The sequence below is a fragment of the Dromiciops gliroides genome, chromosome 3, assembly GCF_019393635.1.
Source record: "Dromiciops gliroides isolate mDroGli1 chromosome 3, mDroGli1.pri, whole genome shotgun sequence".
Lineage (NCBI taxonomy): Eukaryota > Metazoa > Chordata > Mammalia > Microbiotheria > Microbiotheriidae > Dromiciops > Dromiciops gliroides.
In genome coordinates, this window is record NC_057863.1 from 444,662,034 (window position 1) to 444,687,924 (window position 25,891).

General features: G+C 35.4%; 1 protein-coding gene across 8 annotated transcripts in view; it reads right to left on the reverse strand.

The window, feature by feature from the left end:
- UBR3 (ubiquitin protein ligase E3 component n-recognin 3) overlaps positions 1-25,891 on the reverse strand; it is a 283,992-nt gene that overhangs the window by 81,213 nt on the left and 176,888 nt on the right. For 6 of the 8 annotated variants that reach the window (XM_043992858.1, XM_043992853.1, XM_043992857.1 and 3 more), the window contains 3 exons: positions 15,247-15,357; positions 8,626-8,838; positions 5,327-5,463 (listed from right to left, as the gene is read on the reverse strand). In XM_043992858.1, coding sequence (XP_043848793.1) covers positions 5,327-5,463; positions 8,626-8,838; positions 15,247-15,357 — 461 coding nt within the window. The remainder of the gene's footprint in view (positions 1-5,326; positions 5,464-8,625; positions 8,839-15,246; positions 15,358-25,891) is intronic. The other 2 variants (XM_043992859.1, XM_043992854.1) reach the window with 1 other exon arrangement.

A 25,891-nucleotide genomic window follows, 5' to 3' on the forward strand; every position in this document is an offset into this window, starting at 1 on the left:
GTTTAGAATTCTGGAATCAAAAAGGGAAAAACATTCCTTTTATCCTAGACCTCCCCTACCATACTTTTGGAATAAAGAGTTTGTTCACTATTTCTACTTCCTGCCCAGTTACTCCTCCATACCCTTCAATGAGGCTTCTTTCTCCATCCCTCTACAGAAATCACTCTCTTGAAGGTCACCAAGGATCACCTAACTGCCAATTCCAAAAATCTTTTCTGAATCCTCATCAGCTATGTATGATCTCTACTAAAGGATCTGATACTGCCAACCACCTCCCTTTTTGATAAGACTTTTCCCTACTCGATTGTGTACTACTGAAACACTATCACAGTTTTCTTCCTAACTCTCTGAACAACCCACTTTCTCTATCTCCTCAAAAATTCCTTTTCTTCCTCTTGCTTGCTAAAGCTAGTTACCTTCCAAGGCTCTGTTAATGTCCCTATTCTCTTCTCCCTTAACAATCTTCTTCATGTCTGTGGCTTCAACTACTACCTCTCCATATGAATGGTTCCCAAATCTATCCTACCCCCTATCTCTTCTGACCTCCAGTCTTAAATTTCCACATACTTGATTTATAACTCCATTATATCTATATATCCCACCAATAATTTAAACTCAATGTTAAAAGCTGACATTATCATTTTTTTCACAATGCCTACACAATCTCCTAACTTAACTAGCACTACTGACACTATCATTGTCATCACAGTCCCTCAGGCTGAAAACACTGGTGTCTTCATGTCCTATGAATTCTATTTCCAAAATATATTTCTCATATCTGTCCCTTCCTTTCTTTTCCTATGGTAACTACTGTGGTTGACTCTTAATACCTCTTGTCTGGACTATTATAATTATTATCCGCACTGTCATCCTTCCTCTATCCTTTCCCTTCTTCATGCCTTCCTTCATACAAGTGCCAAAATAATCTTCACAGCACTGCCCGGCTCAAAAGATTCAATGGCTCCTTCGATGTATTTCTTATTCTGGCCCCTCCAAAATGAGGTTCCAATCTTCCTTTCCATTGAGAACATTGTACAGAGTTATCAACAACACTGTGTGTTGATCAACTGTGATAGACTTGACTCTTCTCAGCAATACAATGATCCAAGATAGTTCTGAAGGACTCATGATGGAAAATGCTCTCTAAATCCAGAAAAAAAGAACTGTGGCATCTAGATGCAGATTGAACCATACTATTTCTAATTTTTTTTTCTTTTTTGAGGTTTTTCCCTTTTGCTCTTTCACAGCATGACTAATGCAGAAATATGTTTAATGTGATTGTACATATATAACCTATACCAGATTGCTTGCGGTCTTGGAGAGGGGGGAGGGAGGAGAGGAGAGGGAGGGAGAAAAATTTGAAACTAGAAATCTTATAAAAACAAATGTTGAAAACTATCTCTACATGTAACTAGAAAATAATAAAATACTTTTATGATAAAAAAAACTAAATAACTAGCTATTCTTCAGTCTCATCCAGACTTCTCCAAGCATTTGTATCCACTGTCTCCATGTCTGAAATAGCCTCCCTCTACCTCTCTACCTAATAAAAATCTTTTATTTTCTTCAAGACCCAGCTGCTAAAATGCTGCCTACTCTGCGAAGTGTACCTTGACTCCTCAACAAGAAGAGATTCTTCTCTCCCCAAATATCTCATGTCTATTTAACCTTTCCTATGTCTTATTCTAACTTGTATTATAATTATCAGTCAAAATCTCATAGCCCTACTATACTGTACAATGACTATGATACTTTTCAGGGGGGGTTCCACTCATTTTTTTTTCAATTGATACATTTATTATTCATCGATGTGTAATGCAGTGTGCTAGGTACTATGGATACAAAGACAAAAAAACAAAAACAAACCCTCAATAGTCTCAGCCTTCAAGAAGCTTATATTCCACAGGAATACAGAGAAGAAAAGCCTTACACTTTTCATCTTTGTATTCCCAACCTGTAGCACATGGCCTTAACGTAGCAGATATTTAATAAAAGTTAGAGGAATTGAATCAGTGAGTCTGCCTCTATTTAGCTATAAAATGGCAAAAACAAAAGTTTGATATGAGTTTTTTACAACCAACCCTTCACCTTCTACTATCCTCTTGAAAAATCATGGTCAGTATTCTAGCTCACAGGTATGCTCCCTTTTTGGTTCACTGTCATTAAGAGATTTCTGTAAAGAGGAGAAAATGGACCTCAAAATTTAAGAAAACACATATATTTCTCAATGTAATGTGGGGGGGGAGGGGTGTTAGGATTTACATACAATATGTTCCCACTCATTCAGAATCCAAACCTTTGGAAAACTCAAAGAATCAGAATTTTCTACACTTTAATAAAAGAAAAAAAACAGGAAGATGTGCTTCTTTTAAAAATAGCATGAGCACATTCCAGAGTATGTCTTATGATCCATAAAGAATCTGTCCAATTTCCTAGAATTACTACAGGCTACAATACTATAAAGTAATCATAAAAACATTAAGTGACATTTATATACCAATTTAAAATTTACAAAATAATTTATAAGCATTATCTCAGTTAAAACTAGTGATAAGACTAATGAGAGCTCTCAGAAACTACAAGATCCTTGAAAATTGATCATCCATGGATGCTCTGCATGGACAACTCTCAAGTAACCAGAATAATAAATGAACTAGAATATCACACTTGCTATTGCTCTGGAAGTTTAATGTATTCAAAAGATGTCATCTTTCTTCAAAAATTATGTACTTACGATCTAAGTTTCAAATCACAATTAAAATCACACATCTTATTTTCATTTTTCCCTCAGTATATAATTTATTATTCATGGATCTGAAAAACAAGCTAAATACTACAATCTTTCATTGACAGTATGCTGATCAGAATATTTCACATTTTAAAATTTATTTTGGTTTTGTGACCCATCCTTATTTTTAATATCATGTTCTTGTATTTATCCTTGAACAAGACATTTAATCTCTCTGAGCCTCAGTTTCATCATCTACAAAATGGGGAAAACAATATTTGTACTACCAACCTCAAACAGTTGTGCAAGCCAAGTGAGATAATACATGTAAAGTACTTTTAAAAGTCATCAAATACTAGTATTATATTATTTGGTTCAGTCACCAGTTTGTGTTTATATTTGTCAATCATTCCCGAGGAATTCCAGTTTAGCCACTGGCTGGCACTGGTACTACTCTTTCTGAAGTGAATAGGATGGCTGTATATGACCTCACAGCTTATATTCCTTTCAGAAGCAAAGGTTTATAGAGAAGTTGAAAGAAATATATCACTTTTTTCTTAACAAATTAAACTGTTTTTCTTATTAATATGTAAATCTGAAGTGAATTTTTATTATAAGTCAACTACAACATAATTTATTGTAATCAAAGATCTCCCTTCAAAGCAATAGGGAAAAGGAAAAAAGACCTGTCGTGCCAACAGGAACCTTAAATAAATTCTATAATAGGGTCATGAAAATTCCAAAGGACCCATGATGAAAAATACTCTCCCCCATCCAAAGAGAGAATTTATGAACTCCTTTTCCCCCCACTTTTACTGTGACTTTTTTTCCTACTTTTAAAAGTTATTTAATATTTTATTTTTCCCAAATTACATGTAAAAACAATTTTTTACATTTGTTTTTTAAAATTTTGATTTCCAAATTTTCCTTTCTTCCCCTTCCCTACTCATTGAAAAGGAAACACTTTGATATAGGTTATATATGTGTAGTCATGCAAAACATATTTCCATATTAGTCATGTTATGAAATAAAACAGAAACACCTCCCCCAAATAAAAAAAGGAAAGAGATCTGCATTCAGCCCCCAAGAACTGATGAACTCTGAGGGCACAGAGAAGAATACTTTTTTCACTTCCTTTATTTTTCTTGCTTTTTAGTTTGGGTTTATTTTTTCCCCCAACATGACTAATATGGAAATTTGCATGATTTCACTATGTATAATTGATCTATTGCTCACCTTCCTAATGGGTGGGGAAAGGAAGGGAGGGAGAGAATTTGGAATGCAAAAAATTTTAAAATAAATTACAAATAAATAAATTTTAAGAATTTTTTTAAAAAAAGAACAAGATCATAAAAGTAGGGAAACTGACACTATCAACTGCTGCAGAAAAAGGCTAGCAAAAAAATCTCTACCTCTATGTCAGTTTCTCTTCTGTTTGCCATTATTTCTCTTGGGACAAACTTCTCCAAAACTTCCAAGTAGACACATTCCTCAATACTCCATATCTACTATTAAATTAGGTTATTTTCATCTAATTTGGAAGATGAAGGGCAACAAAATCTCATCTGCGTCCTGCTAACTACAATTTGTTGAATATGGCTGGCTTTCTCTTCTTTTATTTGACTCTGTTTCAATTAAGCTACTTTTCAACAGCTATCAGCTCTCTCTAGTTGCTATTTTAAAAAATAAAAACTTTTAAAATATTGAATATTTTAAAACTTCTCTTCTCTTTTCTATAGTTTAATGATGGCCCAGATAGAACAAGTTTAGCTTTCTTCTCCCTACCTCCTTCATTACACAGGTTAATACAATGTTTTAAGGAACAAACTTGTCTTTTTCTTTTTGCATATAGGCCTAATAAACTGAAAAGTGATTTCTTTCTTTTTTTGTTTTTTTTTCCTCCTCCCATTACAATTATTTATTTTGTTTTTTGTTTTTTTGGCAGCGCAGTGGGGGTTAAGTGACTTGCCCAGGGTCACACAGCTAGTGTCGAGTATCTGAGGCTGGATTTGAACTCAGGTCTTCCTGAATCCAGGGCCAGTGCTTTATCCACTGCACCACCTAGCTGCTCCCAATTTCTTTCTTTTTTAAAAATATTTTTTTTTTTGTGGGGCAATGAGAGTTAAGTGACTTGCCCAAGGTGTCACACAACTAGAAAGTATCAAGTGTCTCGGGCCACATTTGAACTCAGGTCCTCCTGAATCCAGGGCCAGTGCTTTATCCACTGCTCCACCTAGCTGCCCCCTGAAAAGTGATTTCTAATGTGTAAAAGAAACCTTTTAACCAAAATCAACTTATTTTGAATTACACAATTTGGAATACATACAATATTCCTGCCTCTCCCATTCTATAATGTTTAATTTAATATTAACTCAGAAATATTCCCAGATTTTTTTTCTTAAAAAGTACCTAAATAAAATAAGATTTGATTCAAGTCTGCATGCACAACAAGAATGATGATTTAAACCAAGGTAGAAAAAATATAAGAGATATCCATCTTGTTAAGCAAACCTTTGCAATTAGATAAAGGTCCATTCAACAATAACAGTGAGTGACAACAAGTGATTAAATTGCCAAGAAATTAAATATTTTACTTACCTAGCTACAGAATACATAAAGAGAAAATCATTGTCTGGTGAGCCAGGAGTCTTGCTATAGTCTGTGTATTTCTTTTGTGTAGTACTTTTGATATCCTTCATTACAGATTCCATTTCTTTACTTAAGTTGGTTTCAGACTAACAATAACAATAACAACAAAAAAATTTATTTTACATTTGTCAACAGAAATACAATACAAATGTTTTTCTTTATCAAAGGACATCAAAAAATTAAAATGTAAAAATGTATAACTGTAATATAACTATCAGAAAGCTAAATAAATAAATTCATAGGGCATTATTAAGTGCTTACTGTGTGGCAGCATAATGTTATTCTACTTAGTAGATTTCTATTTACTGGCATAAAGAAACAAAATGATAAAAAAATTTTCCCCTCTTATTTCAATACTTCAGTTTCCATAACCTTATGGCATACTCTGGGGAATACTTAACAGATAAAGTTTAATCTCTATGCAAGTGAAGGGTCTATTTTATCATTTAAAGTTTTTCCTCTAAGGAACCCTGCTTCATATTTTAGAGAAAAAACTGAACTCCCTGTTATCTCACCTCTTCCTCATCTCATATCACTCAGATATCTTCTACCACTATCTCTTCCTTCGTCCCTATCACACAAAGAGGTGGCCTTAACTCCTTACCAAGCTCCAACCCTCCATCTGAAAAAGCAACCCATTTTATCCCATCTTCTTCAACAGACTGTCCCTCTGTCATCCCCACTCTCTCACTTATCTTTAATCTCTTCCTGTCTACTGGCTCATTCCATACTGCCTACCCTGGTCTCTCCCATCTAATCCCTGCTAACTATTATCCTATATCTTTTCTATCCTTCATAGCCCAACTCCTTGAAAAGGCCATCCATAATAGGTGCTTCCACTTTCACTCTCTCATTCTCTTCTTTTCCCTTATAATCCAACATCCTATCTCATCATTCCACCAAACTGCTCTCCTCCAAAGTTACCAATTATCTCAACTGCCAAAACCCAGTGGCCTTTTCTTAATCTTGATTCATTTTGACCTCTCTGCAGTCTTTGATATTTTCATGTCTCTAGGTTTTTAGGACACTACTCTCTCCTGGTTCTCCTACTTACACACCACTCCCTCTCTCAGTCTCCATTACTGGATCCTCCTCCAGACTATAAGCTCTAACCATAGGTGTCCACAAGGTTCTGTCCTGGGTCCTGCTCTCTTCTCCCTCTATGCTACTTGATTTGATCTCATCAGCTCTCATGAATTTAATTACCATCTCTATGCTGATATTCAGGTCTCCCTATCCTGCTCTAACTTTTCTACTCTTCAGTCTTACCTCTCCAACTCCCTTTCAGACATCTCAAACTAAATCTCCACCTTAAATTCAATGTATCCCAAAACTGAACTCATTATCTTTCCCTCTAACCTTCCTAACTTCCCCTTATTTCTGTCTAGGGCAACTCCATTCTCCCAATTCCTTAGGCTCATGAGCAACATGTCATTCTCAACTCTTCGATATTTCTCAACCCCCATATCCAATCTGCAGCATGGTCTACTGGTTTCACCATTTCTATTGGTTTGCAACATCTCTCAAATATACCTCCTTCTCTCCTCTAATACTGCCATAACCCTAGTAAAGGCCCTCATCAATTCATGCATGGACTACAGAAATAGTCTGCTGGCAGATCTGCCTACCTCAAGCCTCTTCCAACTCCAGTCCATCCTTTATTCAGCCACCAAAGTGATTTTCCTAAAGTGCAAGTCTAGTCATGTCACCTCCCTCATCAATAAACTCCAATAGACCCCTATTGCTTCCAGGATCAAATGGTTCTGTTTGGCTCCTCATAACCAACCCTCTTACCCCCTTTCCAAGTTTTCTTACACTTTACTCTCTGCCACAGTCTTTGATCCAGTGACATTGACCTGCTTGTTATTCTAAGATTAGATATGGGGTTTTTTTTGTTTGTTTTGTTTGGTTTTGGTGAGGCAATTGGGGTTCAGTGACTTGCCTAGGGTCACACAGCTAGTAAGTGTCAAGTGTCTGAGGTCAGATTTGAACTCAGGTCCTCTTGAATCCAGGGCCAGTACTTTATCCACTGTGCCACCTAGCTGCCCCTCCTTGTTATTCTAAGAACAAGACATTCCCTCTCTAGACTCCAATAATTTTCTCTGGCTGCCCCCCATGACTGGAATTCTCCCTCTCTTCATCTTCATCTACAACCTTCCTTCAGGTCTCAAATAAAGTCCCGCTTCCTACAGGAAGCCTTTCCCAGCTCCTCTTAATTCCCTTTCCTTCCATCTTTTAATTATTTCCTATTTTTCCTATATATGAGAGACTACTGTCTTTCTCATTAGACTGTGAACTCTCTGAGGGCAGGGACTATCTTTTGCCTCTTTTTTTTATTATAGTATGTAACACAGTGCCCAGTACACAGTAGACACTTAATAAAAATTTATAGACTGATTGACTGACATAAAGTAATAAAGGATGCCTCACTTTGAGAAAATCTAATAGATGCAAATTTGAATATACTGCAAGATAATTTCACCTTGCAAAAAAAATTTTTTAATGACAGTGGAATATATCATATAATTCCTTCAAATACCTAGCTCCCCTAGTGATTACTCAAATTATAAAAATTCAAAACATTTAACTTTTCATGAATATATTTATTTAATGAGGCCAGGCATAACTATATGTTAGAGGCTCATTACCCTATAGGTCTAAACCCAAAAATTGTTTTAAAGGTAAAACTGTATAAGGAGATTCTTCTGTTATTTCTACTGGTAAACACCCTGGATAGAAATGTAAGAAAAAACAACAGTATGCAAAATAAAACAACTATACTATAGCAGCTGGTGTTACATGGAAGATCTAGGCTGTTGGGATGCTGAAAATTAATATATAATATTTTTCATTTATACAGTTTTATAAATATCAACATATTAACAAATATATGCATGTACTTCTGTGTAAGCAATGTTATTAATAGGTATATTTGTAAACCAAATTCTGCTTTTCATCATAGTGAAATAACATGAAAACTGCCTAAGTCCATACAAACATATGGGTTTTCACAATCTGGAAAATACAATATTAAAACTATAACAATTTAGATAGAAGATAATTACAGCCTTTGGTAATAATATGTTCTACTATTCTTATTTTTGTTTTTGCTCAATAAAATAACAGAAGTCAGAACCTTTAAGGAAATTTCCATTAAATTAATAAAAAAATATAAATGAGATAGAGAGATTGAATAAAATGGAAGGCTGAAAAGTAGAAGCAAATTAACAAAGATCTTTCTGCCTTACACTGATGCTTACTGGGAAAATTCCCAGCTGTTCTTGCAGTTCTTCAACCTCCTTTATGAGCTCTTGCATGCTCTTGTTACTATGACACTGCCAAAGGCTATTTTCCACATTGTTTCCAGGATAACAGGGAAGAACGCTGTTAGCAAATTGACGACAGAGTGGGCATGTGAATTCTCCTTTCTCCACTGAGAAACCCTGAAGAACTTGGTCATTCTAAAAAGATGGAATGTTATAATTGTGTTAATAAATATATGTACATATTTACAGAAAGACAAAGCTTTAATATTACATTTTTGAAGGGAGTTGCTTTTTTCAGAGGGAATTAACTTCAAAAATAAAAGAAATATAAATTTAGTAATCTTAAAAAAACAATAATAGCCAGTCTGAAGTACGCTCATGAACAACAAAATGTCACCTGTTAAGAAATTTCTCAAATCATATCAGTCATACAAGTACTACCTTTACCAATGAAATAGTTTAAAATACTATTCTGAGTTCAGTCTCAATTATAGTAATTTAGAATGATATCAAGTATAGTGAACTCTCTTCTCAGAGAGGAAGGGGGAAGAATACATACAATATGTAAGTTAGTAATACCTAGTACATCAGAGAACTCACCACTTGAATAATATACCAAAGAAATTACAAGTCTCTTAAAAAAAACCCAAGACAAAAATGTGTTAGATGTGCATGATCGTCTTGTACCTATTTTTTTTTTTTTTTGGTGAGGCAATTGGGGTTAAGTGACTTGCCCAGGGTCACCCATCTAGTAAGTGTCAAGTGTCTGAGGCTGGATTTGAATTCAGGTCCTCCTGAATCCAGGGCCAGTGCTTTGTCCATTGTGCCACCTAGCTGCCCCCCTTGTACCTATTTTTAATATATACTACTATGTGTGCCTGTACACTCCCCTAAGCTCCTTGAGAAAAGGGATGACTTTCAATTTTGTGTCCCCAGAACTTCATACAGGACCTGGAACATAGTAGGTACTTAAATGCTTGCTGATTGATTTGTTGAGATCTCCAGTATCTAGTAGGGGGCTTGGCACACAGTGGGCACTTTATAAATGCTTACTGATGAATGATTTATGCCACATGTATGCAAATGTGTATTTTTGTGAGGGTGTAATGTGTATGTTTGTATACATTAGTGAATATGTGTGTTATAGGGCTCAGGTCTGTTTTCATTAATACTGGCTAGGTGCCTGGCTGTGGTTCTCTGGGTTTCTGCTTCCCATGTCACATTGATGATATATGTATATATATTTAAGCTGCGGATTATTGTTCTAGTCACCATTGTCCTGGAAGGGCTATAAGTGCCACAATTATAAGAAGATAGCTAGAGGGGCAGCTAGGTGGCGCAGTGGATAAAGCACGGGCCCTGGATTCAGGAGCACCTGAGCTCAAATCTGGCCTCAGACACTTGACACTTACTAGCTGTGTGACCCTGGGCAAGTCACTTAACCCCCGTTGCCCTGCCAAAAAAAAAAAAGGAAGAAGATAGCTAGACCTGTTTCTCCTACAGTGAAAGGTTCCATGAGGGTGCAAGAGCTGTAGACATACTATTTGTTCATGACATATAGGGCACTGCAAGTCAGGCTATTCCACCTCCAAATCTCTCAAGTATTCATTTACCATAGGGACTACAGTATACATGATAAATAAAGGGGAGAAAAAACAATAACTAAGGGTAGAAGACATAAAGAGTATGCTCTGGGTAGACAAATGAACCATTGTTGTTGTTGTTGTTGTTAATTACATTTCAGAATAGGCTGTAGGTATTAAGAGTAATGACAGTAGAACGTATAACACAAATGATACTGTCTAGGGTTTGATTCATGCTCCGTCTGTCTATCAGACTGAGAGTAATATGTTATGCGCACAGAAATTTTTACTTAGTAATAGTATAGGAAATACACAGGTCCAGGAATCCTATGAGTAATCTAGGAAAATGAGGTAAACTGTACCTTAGAAGGGATATGAGAGAAAAGACGAAGGGGATGAAAAAGCTCCTTCAGGCATAGACAGGTAGCATAAGGAGTGGTGAGAGGTCCAAAAGAGAAAAAGAAGTGAGCCACATTGGCTACCACCAAAATGTAACTGTACACCTGAGATAGGGGTAGGTCCTTGATGAAATCCATCATTTGTATTCCTAGAACCTACTACATTCTGATGCATAAAAGGTACTTAATGAATGTTTGTTGATTGATAATTGCCAGCCAGGGATAGACGTGAGTTAAAAGGTATTGCATTGGTCATCCCCAAAATACTTAGCCACAGTACATTTCTCAAGACTGGATATGCTGACAGATGTCATATCATATCCACCAAGAGTTGCAAGGGATTATGTGTAAAGTCTTGAACAGACCCCTGTGGCCCATCATTGGATCATGGTGGCAGAGGTAGAACATCACCTATCAGCCTCTCCAGCAGGTACACAGTGATATGAGTAGATTCAAAGAAGCCTAAAGATTTACTCTCCTGTTGGTACAGTTTTTGTGTCTTTCTGGAGGGTAGACATTTCCCATTAGGGACACTGCTTTTGGACTTCTTTGAACCTCTTCATCATGCCTTCTTTCCTCAAGAAACTCATCATTGGGAAATCTCATTATCTTATACTATGGAATATGCCTGGTACTCACCTCTCACCAGTACCCTAAGCCCTCAATCTGTCTGGTACTCACATCTAATCAGTAGCCTTGGCCTCTATGACTGGACCCTCTGACTGGAAGGCAGTCTTGAACTCCAGTACCCCTATAAAAGAACTCAGTATAGTCTTCTATTTTTCACCAGCTATACTACTTTTGGATTTCTTTAGATTTCTTCAGTCTGCCCCTAGGCCAGGCACCTAGCCCCTCTCCCTTTTCAGCTTCTTTTTTATGTGTTGCCTCTACCTACCAGACTGTATGCGACTTGAAGAGACTTGTATTTGTATCCCCATACCTAGTATGGTGCCTGGCACATAGTAGGTGCTTAATAAATGTTTAATGGCTGACAGACAGAAAGTAAGAAATTTAAGTTAAGTGGCAGCAAAATTTATAGTTTATAGTAGAGCCTATTCAGGGATGACTAATCCACTGGGTGTCTAAATTTGTTTTAGCACATCTGTTCAAATATATTAATGTTTGGAAATTTAAGTGACAGCAAAGATGAAAAATAATGTCCAATATATCTGGCACTGATTGAAATAAAAGGTAATCGTTATCATAAATTTTTAAAATGGCAAGTTGCTATGTTCTTTTGAGATAGGGCATCTATGACTTAAATGTGATTTTGACTGGTCTCTCACACACACACACACACACACACACACACACACACACACACACACACACACACACACACACGACACAGTTTTGTCTACATTGGTTAACTCCTAAAAAAAGTACAGATAGATAGATGTGAAGAGAAACCAGAGCATTGAAAAAGTACAAATAGAGATAAAAACTGATGGTAGATATGTGTGCTATGAGGATGGTCCCAGTGAAAACACTAGCTATATTGATATTCATAATGAGAAGTTTCAGATACAAAAATGCCAACATAAGAGCTAAGGTAAACCATTTCTTTGGCTTGTGAAGCATGGCTTCCTGCTCTAGCATCCACTGCAAAGTCATGAGGAGATATAACAAGTAAGTAAAAGGAGCCACTAAGAGAACCCAGAGATCATACAATGGTAGTATTCATCATAAGGCTAAGGAACTCAATTCCTTAGCTGAAACTGAATTCCTCATAGCCATATAGATTCTACTTTGCATGGATGTCTACAGATAGATTGCTAGCCAACGTATTATATGTCCCCAAACCTATGTATCTCCTTTATCAAACTGGCATTTCTTCAAATTTGTTACAAACCTGATGGCACCCTATAAATTGGTTAGTGTAGATATTATTAACTGAATTTTGTAATTCAGGAAACCGAGGTTCAGAGAGGTTAAGTAACTTTGCCACAGTCATACAGCTAGGCAAAGTCTGAACTCAGAATGTTGGAAGTTGAACACAATATATGCTATAATCTACAATCTGAAGATAGTTCTTTCAACCAACCAATAAGACCACATACGTCTGTTAGTGAACTCTAATCCCTTCACTACTATATTATTATTATCCAGATTTTACCAAGTGTGTTCAGTAAAATAATTTATTCATACAGGTCACCTGATAATAGACATTTTAGTATGGGAGGAGAGATGGGCAGGGAGGAGGGAGAGGGACAGGGAGAGATTAGAAAGAGGATGGATGACAAATAGCTGATCCACTGACACCCTGTAAAACTCTAGAGGCCTCAAAGCCATCTGAGGAAAATGGTACATTATGAAATATTTGCAACTCTGAAGGAAGCAAGGAGCTAGCTCCAAAAGGGACTAGAGCCATTTTCTCGGCTTTCAACCTACCCAAATCAACTAGGGTACCCTAAGGGAGAGATGGGAGGCAGCATATGCCAGGTGAGACAAACCACTACTCCCTTGACCACTACCTACCCTCAAATACTATTTTATTACAAAATTACTTTATTATTTTCCAGTTACATTTGGAGATAGTTTTTAACATTTGTTTTTATAAGATTTCTAGTTTCAAATTTTTCTCCCTCTCTCCCCTCCCTCCCCCCTCCCCAAAATAGCAGGTAATCTGATATAGGTTATATATGTACAATAACATTAAACATGTTTCTGCATTAGTCATGTTATAAGAGAAGAATCAGAGCAAAAAGGGAAAATCTCAAAAAAGAAAAACAATAGCACCAAAAAACAAAAGAAATAGTATGGTTCAATCTGCATCCATATTCCACAGTTCCTTTTTTTTTTCCCTGAATTTGGAGAGCCTTTTCCATCATGAGTCCTTTGGAACATTCTTGTTCCGTTGGATTGGTGAGAAGAATCTAATCTATCACAGTTGATCAACACATAATGTTCTTCTGGTTTTGCTCATCTCACTCATCATCAGTTCATGCAAGTCCTTCCAGGTTTCTCTGAACTCCACCTGCTCATCGTTTCTTACAGCACAATAGAATTCCATTACATTCATATACCACAACTTGTTTAGCCATTCCCCAATTGATGGACATCCCTTCAATTTCTAATTCCTTGCCACCACAAAAAGAGCAGCTATAAATATTTTTGTACATGTGAGTCCTTTTCCCTTTTTTATGATCTCTTTGGGAAAAAGACCTAAGAGTTATATTGCTGGGTCAAAGGATATGCACAGCTTTATAGCCCTTTGGGCATAATTCCAAATTGCTCTCCAAAATGGTTGGATCAGTTCACAGCTCCACCAACAATGCATTAGTGTTCCAATTTTCCCACAGCTTCTCCAACATTTATTATTTTCCTTTTTTGTCATATTAGCCAATCTGATAGGTGTCAGGTGGTACCTTAGAGTTGTTTTAATTTGCATCTCTCTAATCAATAGTGATTTAGAACATTTTTTCATATGGGAATAGATAGCTTTGGTTTCTTCATCAGAAAACTGCCTGTTCATATCCTTTGACCATTTCTCAATTGGGGAATGACGTGGATTCTTATAAATTTGATTTAGTTCTTGATATATTTTAGAAATGAGGCCTTTGTCAGAAGTACTGGCTATAAAAATTGTTTCCCAGCTTTCTACTTCCCTTCTAATTTTGGATGCATTGCTTCTGTTTGTACAAAAACTAATGTTTTTTTAATGTAATCAAAACCATCCATTTTGCATTTCATAATATTTTCTATCTCTTGTTTGGTCATAAACTGTTCTCCTCCCTCAAATACTATTGTTGTTTTTTTTTGTTTGTTTTTTTGTTTTTTGTTTTTTTTGAGGGGCAATTGGGGTTAAGTGACTTGCCCAGGGTCACACAGCTAGTAAGTGTCTGAGGCCGGATTTGAACTCAGGTACTCCTGAATCCAGGGCCGGTGCTCTATCCACTGTGCCATCTAGCTGCCCCTCAAATACTATTAAAGACACCCCAAGACCCTGAGTCCAAGAGGCTTGTGAATAGCACTGACCCCAAACCAGAAGACCTACTTCCAATGCCACCATCATTGAGGAGAAAAAAAATCTTTAGAGAAGAAGCCCACCTTCCTCATCATGACTACCAACAGCTGGTGACCAACTGAAACCAAAAGGCAGATAAGTACAAGAGCCCTGGAAGTGGCAGCCTCCCCTGGACTACCAGTCCAACCTAAAGTCCATGGGAGCTTTCCATATGACTTACAACTAAAATCATACATATGTGTTGTCTAACCTTATTAAAATGTGAGAGCACCCTGACATTATGGACTGCTTCACTTTTCTATCTCTATACTCACCTTTTAGCACAGTTATCTACACATAGTAAAGGTTTAATAAATGCTTCATTCATTCATTCATTCATTCCACCATTTCTCTGGGTTTGTGTGGTTTTTTTGTTGTGTGTGTGGTTTTTTGGGGTTTTTTTCAGGGCAATGAGGGTTAAGTGACTTGCCCAGGGTCATACAGCTAGTAATTGTCAAGTGTCTGAGGCTAGATTTGAACTCAGGTCCTCCTGAATCCAGGGCAGGTGCTTTATCCACTGTGCCACCTAGCTGTCCCCTCCACCATTACTCTGAAACTGGTCTTAAATGGAAACAAATACCATAAAACCTTTTTTGTATTTTTCTAATGAACTTACCCGTAATGATTCCATGTATGATTTATGGCAATCTATGTGCAATGTGTGTCCACAAGTTTGCACATAAACACCTCCTTCCCAGCCAATTGATACAGCCTGGAGACAGGAACTCTTAGAAATCAAACAAAATATAGCAAGCTTTAAAAATACACATTTAAAGCAATTTGCATCTACTCATATAAAACAGAAAATTATTACATACTTCTCTACTACTTTAGAATTTATATTTTTGTGATATAAAACAGCATAAAACTAATCTCATGGTAATCCCTCTTTAAAGTGAAATATGATAAATGTTAGATCCTAAACTTCTAATTATTACAAATATAAACATGTATGTCTCATGAAACAACTATACCTCCATAAAACTTAACATCCAAACTATAAATATATTGCAGTTAGGTATAAAAGTAAAATTATAAGAATTTAGTTTCTTCATCGGGCATATACAACAATGCTCCCCTTAACTCAAAAGTCATAGAGCAAGCAACTTTGACTCTCCAAAAAAAAAAAAAAAAGCCAAGAATCAGGAAATATGTTCACTACACAGTCAAAATATGTCAATGTTCTTGCATAGAAGTTTTATACTTTATTCATATGAGAGCCTTTTAGCTCCTCAAAAAAAAAAAAAAAAGGCCTACTAACTCTTATTTTGGAAACAATCCTAACAGTTTATTCATATGATTTCCCAACTAACATCAGATTAAAAGCAACAAATTAAAAAGGGGCATACAGCTTTCAAGGACATGACAACAGCAAGAAATGACAGTTCAACATACAGGAAAGAGAGAAAGAGAAACAAAAGAATGCTTAGAGTTATGTCTGTGTTTAATCAATATCAGTTCTTTCTTTGGAGGTGTATGTATACTTCATCATTAGTCCTTAGGGATTGTCTTGATCACTGTATTGCTGAGAATAGTTAAGTCATTCATACTTCTTCATCAAACAATATTGCTGTCTCTATGCACATTCTCTTGGTTTTGCTCACTTCACTATACATCAGTTCATACAAGTCTTTCCAGACCTTTCTGAAATCATCCTGCTTGTTATTTCTTATAGCACAATAATATTCCATCACCATCATATACTACAGCTTGTTCAGCCATTCCCCAATTGATGAACATTCCTTTGATTTCCAATTCTTAGCCACCAAAAAAAGAGCTGCTAGGAATATTTTTGTACAAATACGTCTTTCTTCTCTTTTGAGGGATGTCTTTGAGATATAAATCCAGCAGTGGTAATGCTGGACCAAAGGGTATGTACAATTTGATAGCCCACTGGGCATAGTTCCAAATTGCTCTACAGAATGTCTGGATTAGTTCACAACTCCATCAACAATGCATTAGTGTGCCAGTTTTCCAACATCCCTTCCAACAGTCAACATTTTTCTTTTTTTGTCCTATTACCTACTCTGATAGGTGTGAGGTGGTACCTTAGGGTTATTTTAAATTTGCATTTCTCTGATCAATAGTGATCTAGAGGATTTTTTCATATGACTACAGATAGCTTTGATTTCTTTATCTGAAAAATGGTTCAACTGACTTGTATAAATTTGACTCAGTTCTTTATCTATTTGAACAATTAGGCCTTTATCAGAGATACTTGTTGCAAGAATTCTTTCGGAGCTTTTTTCTTTCCTTATAACTTTCGTTGTATTGGTTTTGTATCTGTTTTACATTTTGTGATGCTCTCTCTATCTTCTTCCCCTTGACATAAATCTGACAGATAGAGTATGCCATGCTGTTAATTTGCTTATGGCACAGTGTACCCATTTTGACCTTATTTTGGTATACAATGTGAGATGTTGGTATATACCTAGTTTCTGTCATACTGTTTTCCAGTTTTCCCAGCAGTTTTCGTCAAACAATTAGTTTTTGTTCCAAAACCTTGGATCTTTGGGTTTATCATATACTAGATTGCTATTGTCATTTACTATAGTGTAATTTGTACCTATTCTATTCCACTGATCCACCTCTCTATTTCTTAGCCAGTACCAGATTGTTTTGATAATTTTTTGCTTTATAATACAGTCTGAGATCTGGTATGGCTGTACCATCTTCTTTTGCAATTTTTCACTGACTGCCTAGATATCCTTGAGCTTTTGTTCTTCCAGATGAATTTTGTTATTATTTTTTCTAGACTTATAAAATAACTGAAAGTTTTGACTGGTATATCAATAAATAGATTTAGGTAGGATTGTCATTTTTATTATATTGGCTTAGCCTACCCATGAGCAATTAGTATTTTTCCAATTGTTTAGATCTAACTTTGTGCGAAAAAAGTGTTTTATACTTGCAGGTCAACTCCCAAATAGTTTATATTGTCTACAATTTTGGTTTTTTTGTCTACACTTATTTTAAATGGAATTTCTCTTTCTACCTCTTGCTGCTGGGCTTTGTGGGTTTATTTTATATTCTGCAACTCTGTTAAAGTTTTTAATAATTTCAAGTAGTTTTTTAGTTTAATGTCTAGCATTTTCTAACTATAACATCATATCATTTGCAAAGAGTGAGAGTTTTGTTTCTTTACTGCCTCTTCTAATTTTTTTAATGGATTTTTCTCCTCTTATTGCTATAGTTAACATTTCTAGCACAATATTAGATAATAGAGGTGATAATGGGCATCCTTGCTTCACCCCTGGCTGTATTAGGAAGTTTCTAGTTTATCCCCATTACAGATAATGTTCACTGATGGTTTTATTTTTTTTTTTAACAAGGCAGTAAGGGTTAAGTGACTTGCCCAAGGTCACACAGCTAGTTAACTCAGATTTGAATTCAGGTTCTCCTGAATCCAGGGTCGCTGCTCTATCCACTGTGCCACCTAGCTGCCCCCTCACTGATGGTTTTAGACAAATATTACTTATCATTTTAAGGTAAGCTCCATTAATTCCTATGCTCTCTAGTGTTTTTAGTAGGAATGTGTGCTGTATTTTGTCAAAGGCTTTTTCTGCATCTATTGAGATAATCATATTATTTCTGTTGGTTTTCTTGTTGATATGGTGAATTATGCTGATAGTTTTCTTAATATTGAACCAGCCCTGCATTCCTGGTATAAATCCCTCCTAGTCACAGTGTATGATTTTGTGATAAATTGCTGTAATATACTTGTTAGTATGTTATTTAAAATTTTTGCCTCGGGGGGCAGCTAGATGGTGCAGTGGTAAAGCACTGACCCTGGATTCAGGAGTACCTGAGTTCAAATCTGGTCTCAGACACTTGACACTTACTAGCTGTGTGACCCTGGGCAAGTCACTTAACCCTCATTGCCCTGCAAAAAAAACCCAACCCCCCCCCCAAAAAAAAAATTTTGCCTCAATATTCATTGGGAAAAATGGTCTATCCTTTCTCTGTTTTGGCTTCTCATGGTTTGGATATCAGTACCACATCTGTGTTGTAAAAGAAATTTGTTAGGACTCCTTTTTCACCTATTTTCCCAAATAGTTTATGTAGTATTGGGATTAATTGTTCTTTAAACATTTGGTAAAATTCACTTGTGAATCCATCTGGTCCTGGGGATTTTTGATTAGGAAGTTCATTGATGGCTTGTTCACTTTTTTTTCTAATATTGGGTTATTAAGTACTTTATTTCTTCTAATCTGGGTAACTTATATTTTTGTAGGTATTCATCCATTTCATTTATATTGCCAAATTAATTGGCATATAATTAAAGTAGGCAAAATAACTCCTAACAATTGTCTTAATTTCTTTATGATTGGTGATTTCACCTCTCATTTTTGATACTAGTAATTTGGTTTTCTTCTTTCCTTTTTTTAAATCATTTTAACCAATGGTTTGTCTATTTTATTGGCTTTTTCATAAAATCAGCTTCTACTTTTATTTATTAGTTCATTGGTTTTCTTTTCATTTTATTCATCTCTCTTTTGTTTTTCAGGATTTCCAATTTGGTGTCTAATTGGGGACTTTAAATTTCTTCATTTATTTGTTGATCTGCTTTTTCTCTATTTTATTGTTGTAAGCAATTAAAGATATAAATTTTCCCTAAGTACTGCTTTGGCTCCATCCCATAAATTTTGAAAGGTTGTATTATTATAGTAATTTTAATGAAATTATCCATTGTTTCTATGACTTATTCTTTAACCTACTTGTTTAGGATTAGATGAGTTAATTTCCAAATAATTTTAAATCTCTCTTTCCATTGTCCATTATTGAAAGTAATTTTTATTGCATTATGATCTGAAAAGGATGTGTTTACTATTTCTGCTTTTCAGTATTTGGTTGTGAGGTTTTTCTGTCCTAACACATGACAAATTTTTGTGTGGGTGCCATGTACCACTAATAAAAAGGCATATTCCTTTATATTTCCATTCAATATTCTCCAGAGATCTAGCATATCTAACTTTTCCAGAATTTTATTCACTTCCTTTATTTCTTTCTTGCTTACTTTTTGGTCAATTTATCCAGTTGTGAGAAAGGTTAAGGACCCCCACTAGCATAGTTTTATTATCTATTTCCTCCTGTAACTCATTCAATCTCTCCTTCAAAAAATTAGATGCTATACCATTTAGCACATATTTGTTAAGTATTGATATGACTTCATTGTCTATGGTACCTTTCAGCAAGATACAGTTTCCTTCTTTATCTCTTTTAATTAGATCTATTTTTTTTTTGCAGGGCAATGAGGGTTAAGTGACTTGCCCAGGGTCACACAGCTAGTAAGTGTCAAGTGTCTGAGGCCAGATTTGAACTCAGGTACTCCTGAATCCAGGGCCGGTGCTTTACCACTGCGCCATCTAGCTGCCCCCAACTAGATCTATTTTTTCATTTACTTTGTCTGAAATCATGATTGCTACCCCTGCTTTCTTTGCTTCAGCTGAAGCATAATAGATTCTGTTCCAGCCTCTTACTTTTACCTTGTGTGTATCTCTCTGCTTCAAATGTGTCTCTTAGAACAACATATTGTAGGATTTTTGTTTTTAATCCATCTCTGTTTAATGGGTGAGTTCATTCCATTCACATTTACAGTTATGATAATTAACTGTATATGATGCACATATTTTCATATACACACATATGTGTACCTTTATGCTATACATATAAAATGAGGGAAGGGTAATATAAAAGATAATCTTCTTCTCTGTGCTTTTTTTTTGTATACTAGAATGTTAATGTTTGAAGTTTAAGTTCATAAGAAAAAAAGAAAAGAAGAAAAATAAACAATGACATACAATTTTTTAAAAGGGCATGTAGTATGAAAATCTGAGAATCACTAAGTGTAGGGGAATGAACTTAACATAAAATTCTCCTTAAAAAATAATTTTATAAGGAAGAAAAACTGCAGTATTCAATGAAAGAAACATTTATTAAATACCTATTACATCCAAAGTGCTTTATGATAATAGATTATAAGCTACATTATACAAATCAACTCAAGTCTCAAAAGGTGTTACCTAAATTTTTGAGTGAATATCAAGACTTATTTTTCCTTTCAAAGGAAAGAAAGAAGGAAGGAAGGATAGATATGACTGATAGCTGAGGAAAAAATACTGCTGAGTAAAGAATGACTTTGTCAGATTTAAAGATGTACATCAACACAAATCAAATATGCATAGCAGGTGATTAGCCTTCTCCTGTTTGCAAATCAGAAAAACTACAGGAGGTTGGTTTGTCTTCTTTTTACGTTTCAGTACTGCTTTGACGTGCCAGCAGATTTTGATGTTAAGATTTTAAAAAGTTTAACATTTAGTAACATAATGAATAAGCTGCTTTCTTTGGCACTGCATTTTTAAAAATGGAACTAATATTCTTTTCATGAAATTAGTTCAAGAACAAAATACCAACTTGTTTGATATCTTTAAAAACTTACTATTGGGTACTCTACTGGAGACTCTAATTCAACAGTAAGCAGGGATTCTTAAACTAATGGACAAATGGAAATACCTCCTATTTCTTCACAAAATATGTGACCTTCCTAAATGGTTACAAATTCTTACATAAAAAAATGCATGCAATTGAGCTTCAGGGAAAAAAGCTTTAACAAATTCATATAATAATTTTAGGATTAACAGAGTCACTTCTTTGCATTGTGACTAAAAAGTTGAGCTACACAAAGCTTAAAACATTCTGTGCTTCGTTCATTCAATAAATATTTATTAAGTACCAATAAGTACTTAATAAGTATGTGCACAGCTTTGTAGGGGAATACAAAAAAAATATAAGACAGCCCCTGTCCTCTAGTACCTTATGTGTCAATTGGAATGTCAAGACATACACAAATGAAGTAGTTAATTAACACTTCAAGGCAGGATTAAAATGAACTGGCAATGTGAGTAACATAGGTCTTATGTGCCAAAGGAGTTCAGAAAAGATGGATAAACATTGGTGAAGAAAGTGGTATGTCAGGGAGAACCTTAGGAATGGGTAGTATCTAGAAGAAAGAGAGCAAAACGTTCAGATAGAGAATATGAGAAAGGGTTTGAAAATGGGAATAAATATAGCATGTTTAGGGACTAAGAATATACTGTCCATGCTATATTAGGATGTGGCAATGGAGAAAGCCACGTATCCTAGCCCCCAAAAAAACCATCTAGTAAACACCGGCTATGTATAAGGCAACAGAGATATAAGAGGAAAAATGAAAAATAGTTCTTGACATCAAGGAACTTATATTCTACTGGGAAAGATGCAACATTTACACAGATAATACAAAACAATTTGAAGAAGGGGAAAAACCCATTTACCACTGAAGGAATCAGGAAGGGCTTCCTATAGAAAGGAGCACCTGAGTTAAGTCTTAAAGGAAATCAAAGAGAGGATGAGGTGCTTTTCAGGCATGCAGGACAGCCTATGAAAAGACACAGCAGAAGATCTTGGAATGAATGCCAAGTTCATCAAATAACAAGAAGGCCAGTTTGGCTGGGACATAGGGTGTGTGAAAGAGAATAGTGTGAAATAAGTCTGGAGTCAGCCTGTGAAGAATTTCAAACAAGAGTATGTTTTAATTGTAGTGGCAACAGAGAGCCCCTTAAAAACTCTTGATGAAGTGGCCAGCACTGTGCTTTAAGATTATTTTGATAAATAAGTGGGAAAAGGATTGGAGAGATACTGGAAATAGAGACTTCTTAGTAAGCTATTGCAATAATACAGGCAAGGTCTAATACGAGACTAAACAAGGATATCAAGAATTTTGAAAAGAAAATAAGATAGACACTGTAGACATGGACTTCACAAGACTTGGCAAACTGACAGGATATTAGGTGTAAGAGAGAAGGAAGAAGCAATTATCACTCCAAAGTGGCAAACTTGAGTGACAAGAAGGATACTGGCACCCTCAACTGAAAGAGGGATGTTTGGAGAAGAAGTAGATAAGAAAGAGAAAGATAACAAGATCTGTTGAGGATAATTTGCATTTAAGATGTCTATAAGTGTGCTTTGGTATGGTTAATTAAGCCCAAAAAATTCAAGCCATGTAAGCTTACCTGTAAGTACAATTCTGAGTAGTCTTGTTCAAGAAACTCCCTTTAGAATTCCTAAAACATTTTATGATATAAACATTCCACTCTACCCAAAAATTTAAGAAAGCTCTATTGTTTTTAATGTAATCACAAAGGCAAAAATCCCCTTCTGGGAAATTCTGTCCTGTTGAAAGTATGGGATGTTGCTAGATATGGACAATGCAGGAAGTTGTTTTGCTTGACCCTGAAAATTTGTTACAAGGGTTTTGTTTTTCTAACCACTCCCAATCAGGGGAATTAGGAAAGAAAACAAAAATTTAATTGAAAATAAGTGGATTTATTTTAATAAAAGAAAAATGTGTAGGCAAAATACGTCTACAAAAGTCTCACTTTGCAACATTCCTGTCATACTCCTGAAAGAGTCTCAGTCTATATAAAATTTTGCTATGACATTGGTTACATGCCAAAAGTGTCCAATAAATAAGGTCATAAACAATCAAAAGGCCAAAAGATGTTAAAGCAAAAATCAAAAAGAAAACACAACCTATCTCCTCACCAATGAAAAAAACAGAAAATCCAAAGCAAAGATCAAGAAACAATATTTAGAGATAACACCTCAAAAAGAAATATAAAATAATAGAGGTGTCCAATTAGATCCATGTGTGTAACAACATAAGTCCAAGAGATGTGGCCCCTGAGGAAGCTGAAGTGGCATATATTGGGTGGACAAAAACAGCTGCATCTCAACCAGTTGTGAAACATGTACTTACAGGTATCCCTGAATAAAAACAGAACCAAGGGGATGTAAGAGTGTGTAGTATGTTTCTGCACTGATGGAAACAAAGTTTGCCTACTGAGCAGAGCTTAAAAATAGGAGGGACTGATCACCTCACTCATCTTGGCAAAGCTTGACAGAATGCCTACGCAATATTCAGGTATTATTGAACTAGAATCTCATAACTCCAAAATCACTGGATGTTCGAGTAGAAATATCCAGTTGAAGGGGCAAGCTTCCAGAAAAGACAGGGAATGGGAATCAAGGGCAAAAGTAGAGGGGCTGGCCTTGGTGGGGAAAAAAAAAAAAGGCTGCTTCTTCATCAGAGACTACATCAAAAGAGTAAAGAATAGAAGTTTTGAGATATAGAAAGCTCATAATGAAGAGCCTCTATTTTCTCAGTAAGTATAAAGCAAAAACCCCTGCTAAAAGAAGAGGAGAAAGGATAATAAAGACGACTTAAGGAATGAATAGAATGTTTGGAACAGCTGTTGTGAACTGTGCAATAGTCAATCAGCAATTAATAAGATTTCCATCTGACAAGTGAGGAATGGTATCTCCCTCTCTAAGAGGTACCAGCCACTCGTCTGTACTCTATATTCCCAGATTGTTGCCTGAAGCACTTAAGAGGTTAGATTATGCTAGTTAAGTGCCAGAGGAAAGACTAGCTATACAGAGTCCCTCTTTTCCTTTAAGATTGCTTAGGCACCATCTATTCATAGGAAGTCTTTCTTGGTGCCCCCAACTACTAATGGCCTCCCTCCCAAATTACTTTACTTTGCATATATTTGTATTTATTAATTTAGCATTTAGCCTAAAGGGATACTTATGTGTATATGTATATATGTCTATATACATATAGATATATTAAATTTTAAATATGTACTTGTCTTCCCTATTATAATGTAAATTCATTCTGAGTAGGGATTATTCCATGATTTGTACTCAAATCCCCAGCATCTAGCAGTGCATGGCACAGAGTAGGTATTTAATACTTGTTGATTGACTGATTTTATCCATTAGGCCATGATATTTCTTTAAATGCACAGTTATGCCACCGAAAATAGATTAAGGACCCTGTTTCTCCTTAACTATATGCTAATAATGCCTCACATTTATCAGCTCAGACTATGCTTCCAATTCACTGGGCTCCAGGGGGTCATAGAGAACAGCAAACACCAGAGCACAGATATGCCTACAGTATAATCTCTTGTTACTTCTCTTCCTAAACAGGCAGCTTTCATCAAAGCTTCTTAGATTTTTTTCACCCATTCCCTTTTTGTTGGAGGAAGAAGTGTTCCTACTCTTTGCCAAAGCTAATCCTTATAATCATGTCTCTGATCCCATTGGATCTGTCCTATTAAACTCTGCTAAAATTATATAAGAAATTAGCACTCTATTTTTTCTATATTTTCTTTTAATGTAATAACTTGGTTATTTATTTGAGTTTTTTCTTTGGACTATAAGTCATAATAATAATAACAATTGTTACATTTTAATGGCATTTTACAGCTTACAAAGCACATTATCTCATTGGATCTTTAAAACATAAAAAGGGCTATTATCTCCATTTTACTTATAAGAAAATGAAGTTCAGAAAAGTTTGACTTGTCCAATGTCTCAAGATCTAGTAGATAGCAAAAGTAGTACTATACTCTGGGCCTTCAAAAACCTAACTCAGGAGAAAGGAGCAACATTATCCTTGGCCTATCAACTTGGCCAGATTCTCGTGCCTATTTTGGCTCACTTGTGGTCAGTACTGGAAAGTGATGTCTCTTCTAGTACCCCTATGATATCCAGCTGTCCATTAGCTATGGGAAGAATACTGAGAGGAGAAGGACACTTCTAGTGTTTTGAAATCAAATAAAGGAATAATCTCCAGTAGCTGGCCAGCAATACATCTATTATAACAAATTTGGTATTATGAAACCTGATTACAATAACCAAATTAAGTGTATGGAAGATTTACAATACAATGAGGTAGGCATCACCCCCATGTATTTTATCTGGGTCATATCAGGAGTCACAGGACAATTGCTAAGGAGTCTACTACAGCTGATTCTTCCACCCTTATGGACACTTTACTATTTTAAATCAACCAGCTACAAAAAACCAACAGGGACACAGCTAGATTACCAGCAGTGTAGCAGGTTTATGGGTCTAAAAATTCTGGAATCTACAATGCAGACCACATTCACAGACACACACTCTATACAAACCCAAATTAAATACCATTGTAATGAGTTCTATTGTATATGTTTTTAAAAACTAAAAAGAATTAAAGAGTTCTTAGAATATTCAAACTATATATAAAATGTCTTTCCCCTGAACTACATCATGAAAAATATGAACGGTTATTTTTGTCAAAATTTTATATTACCTTAATATCTGAATAATTTTAATAGAAAACTTTCATAAAACATAATAAAATTGTCTATATTTTTTAAAAATTAAACTTC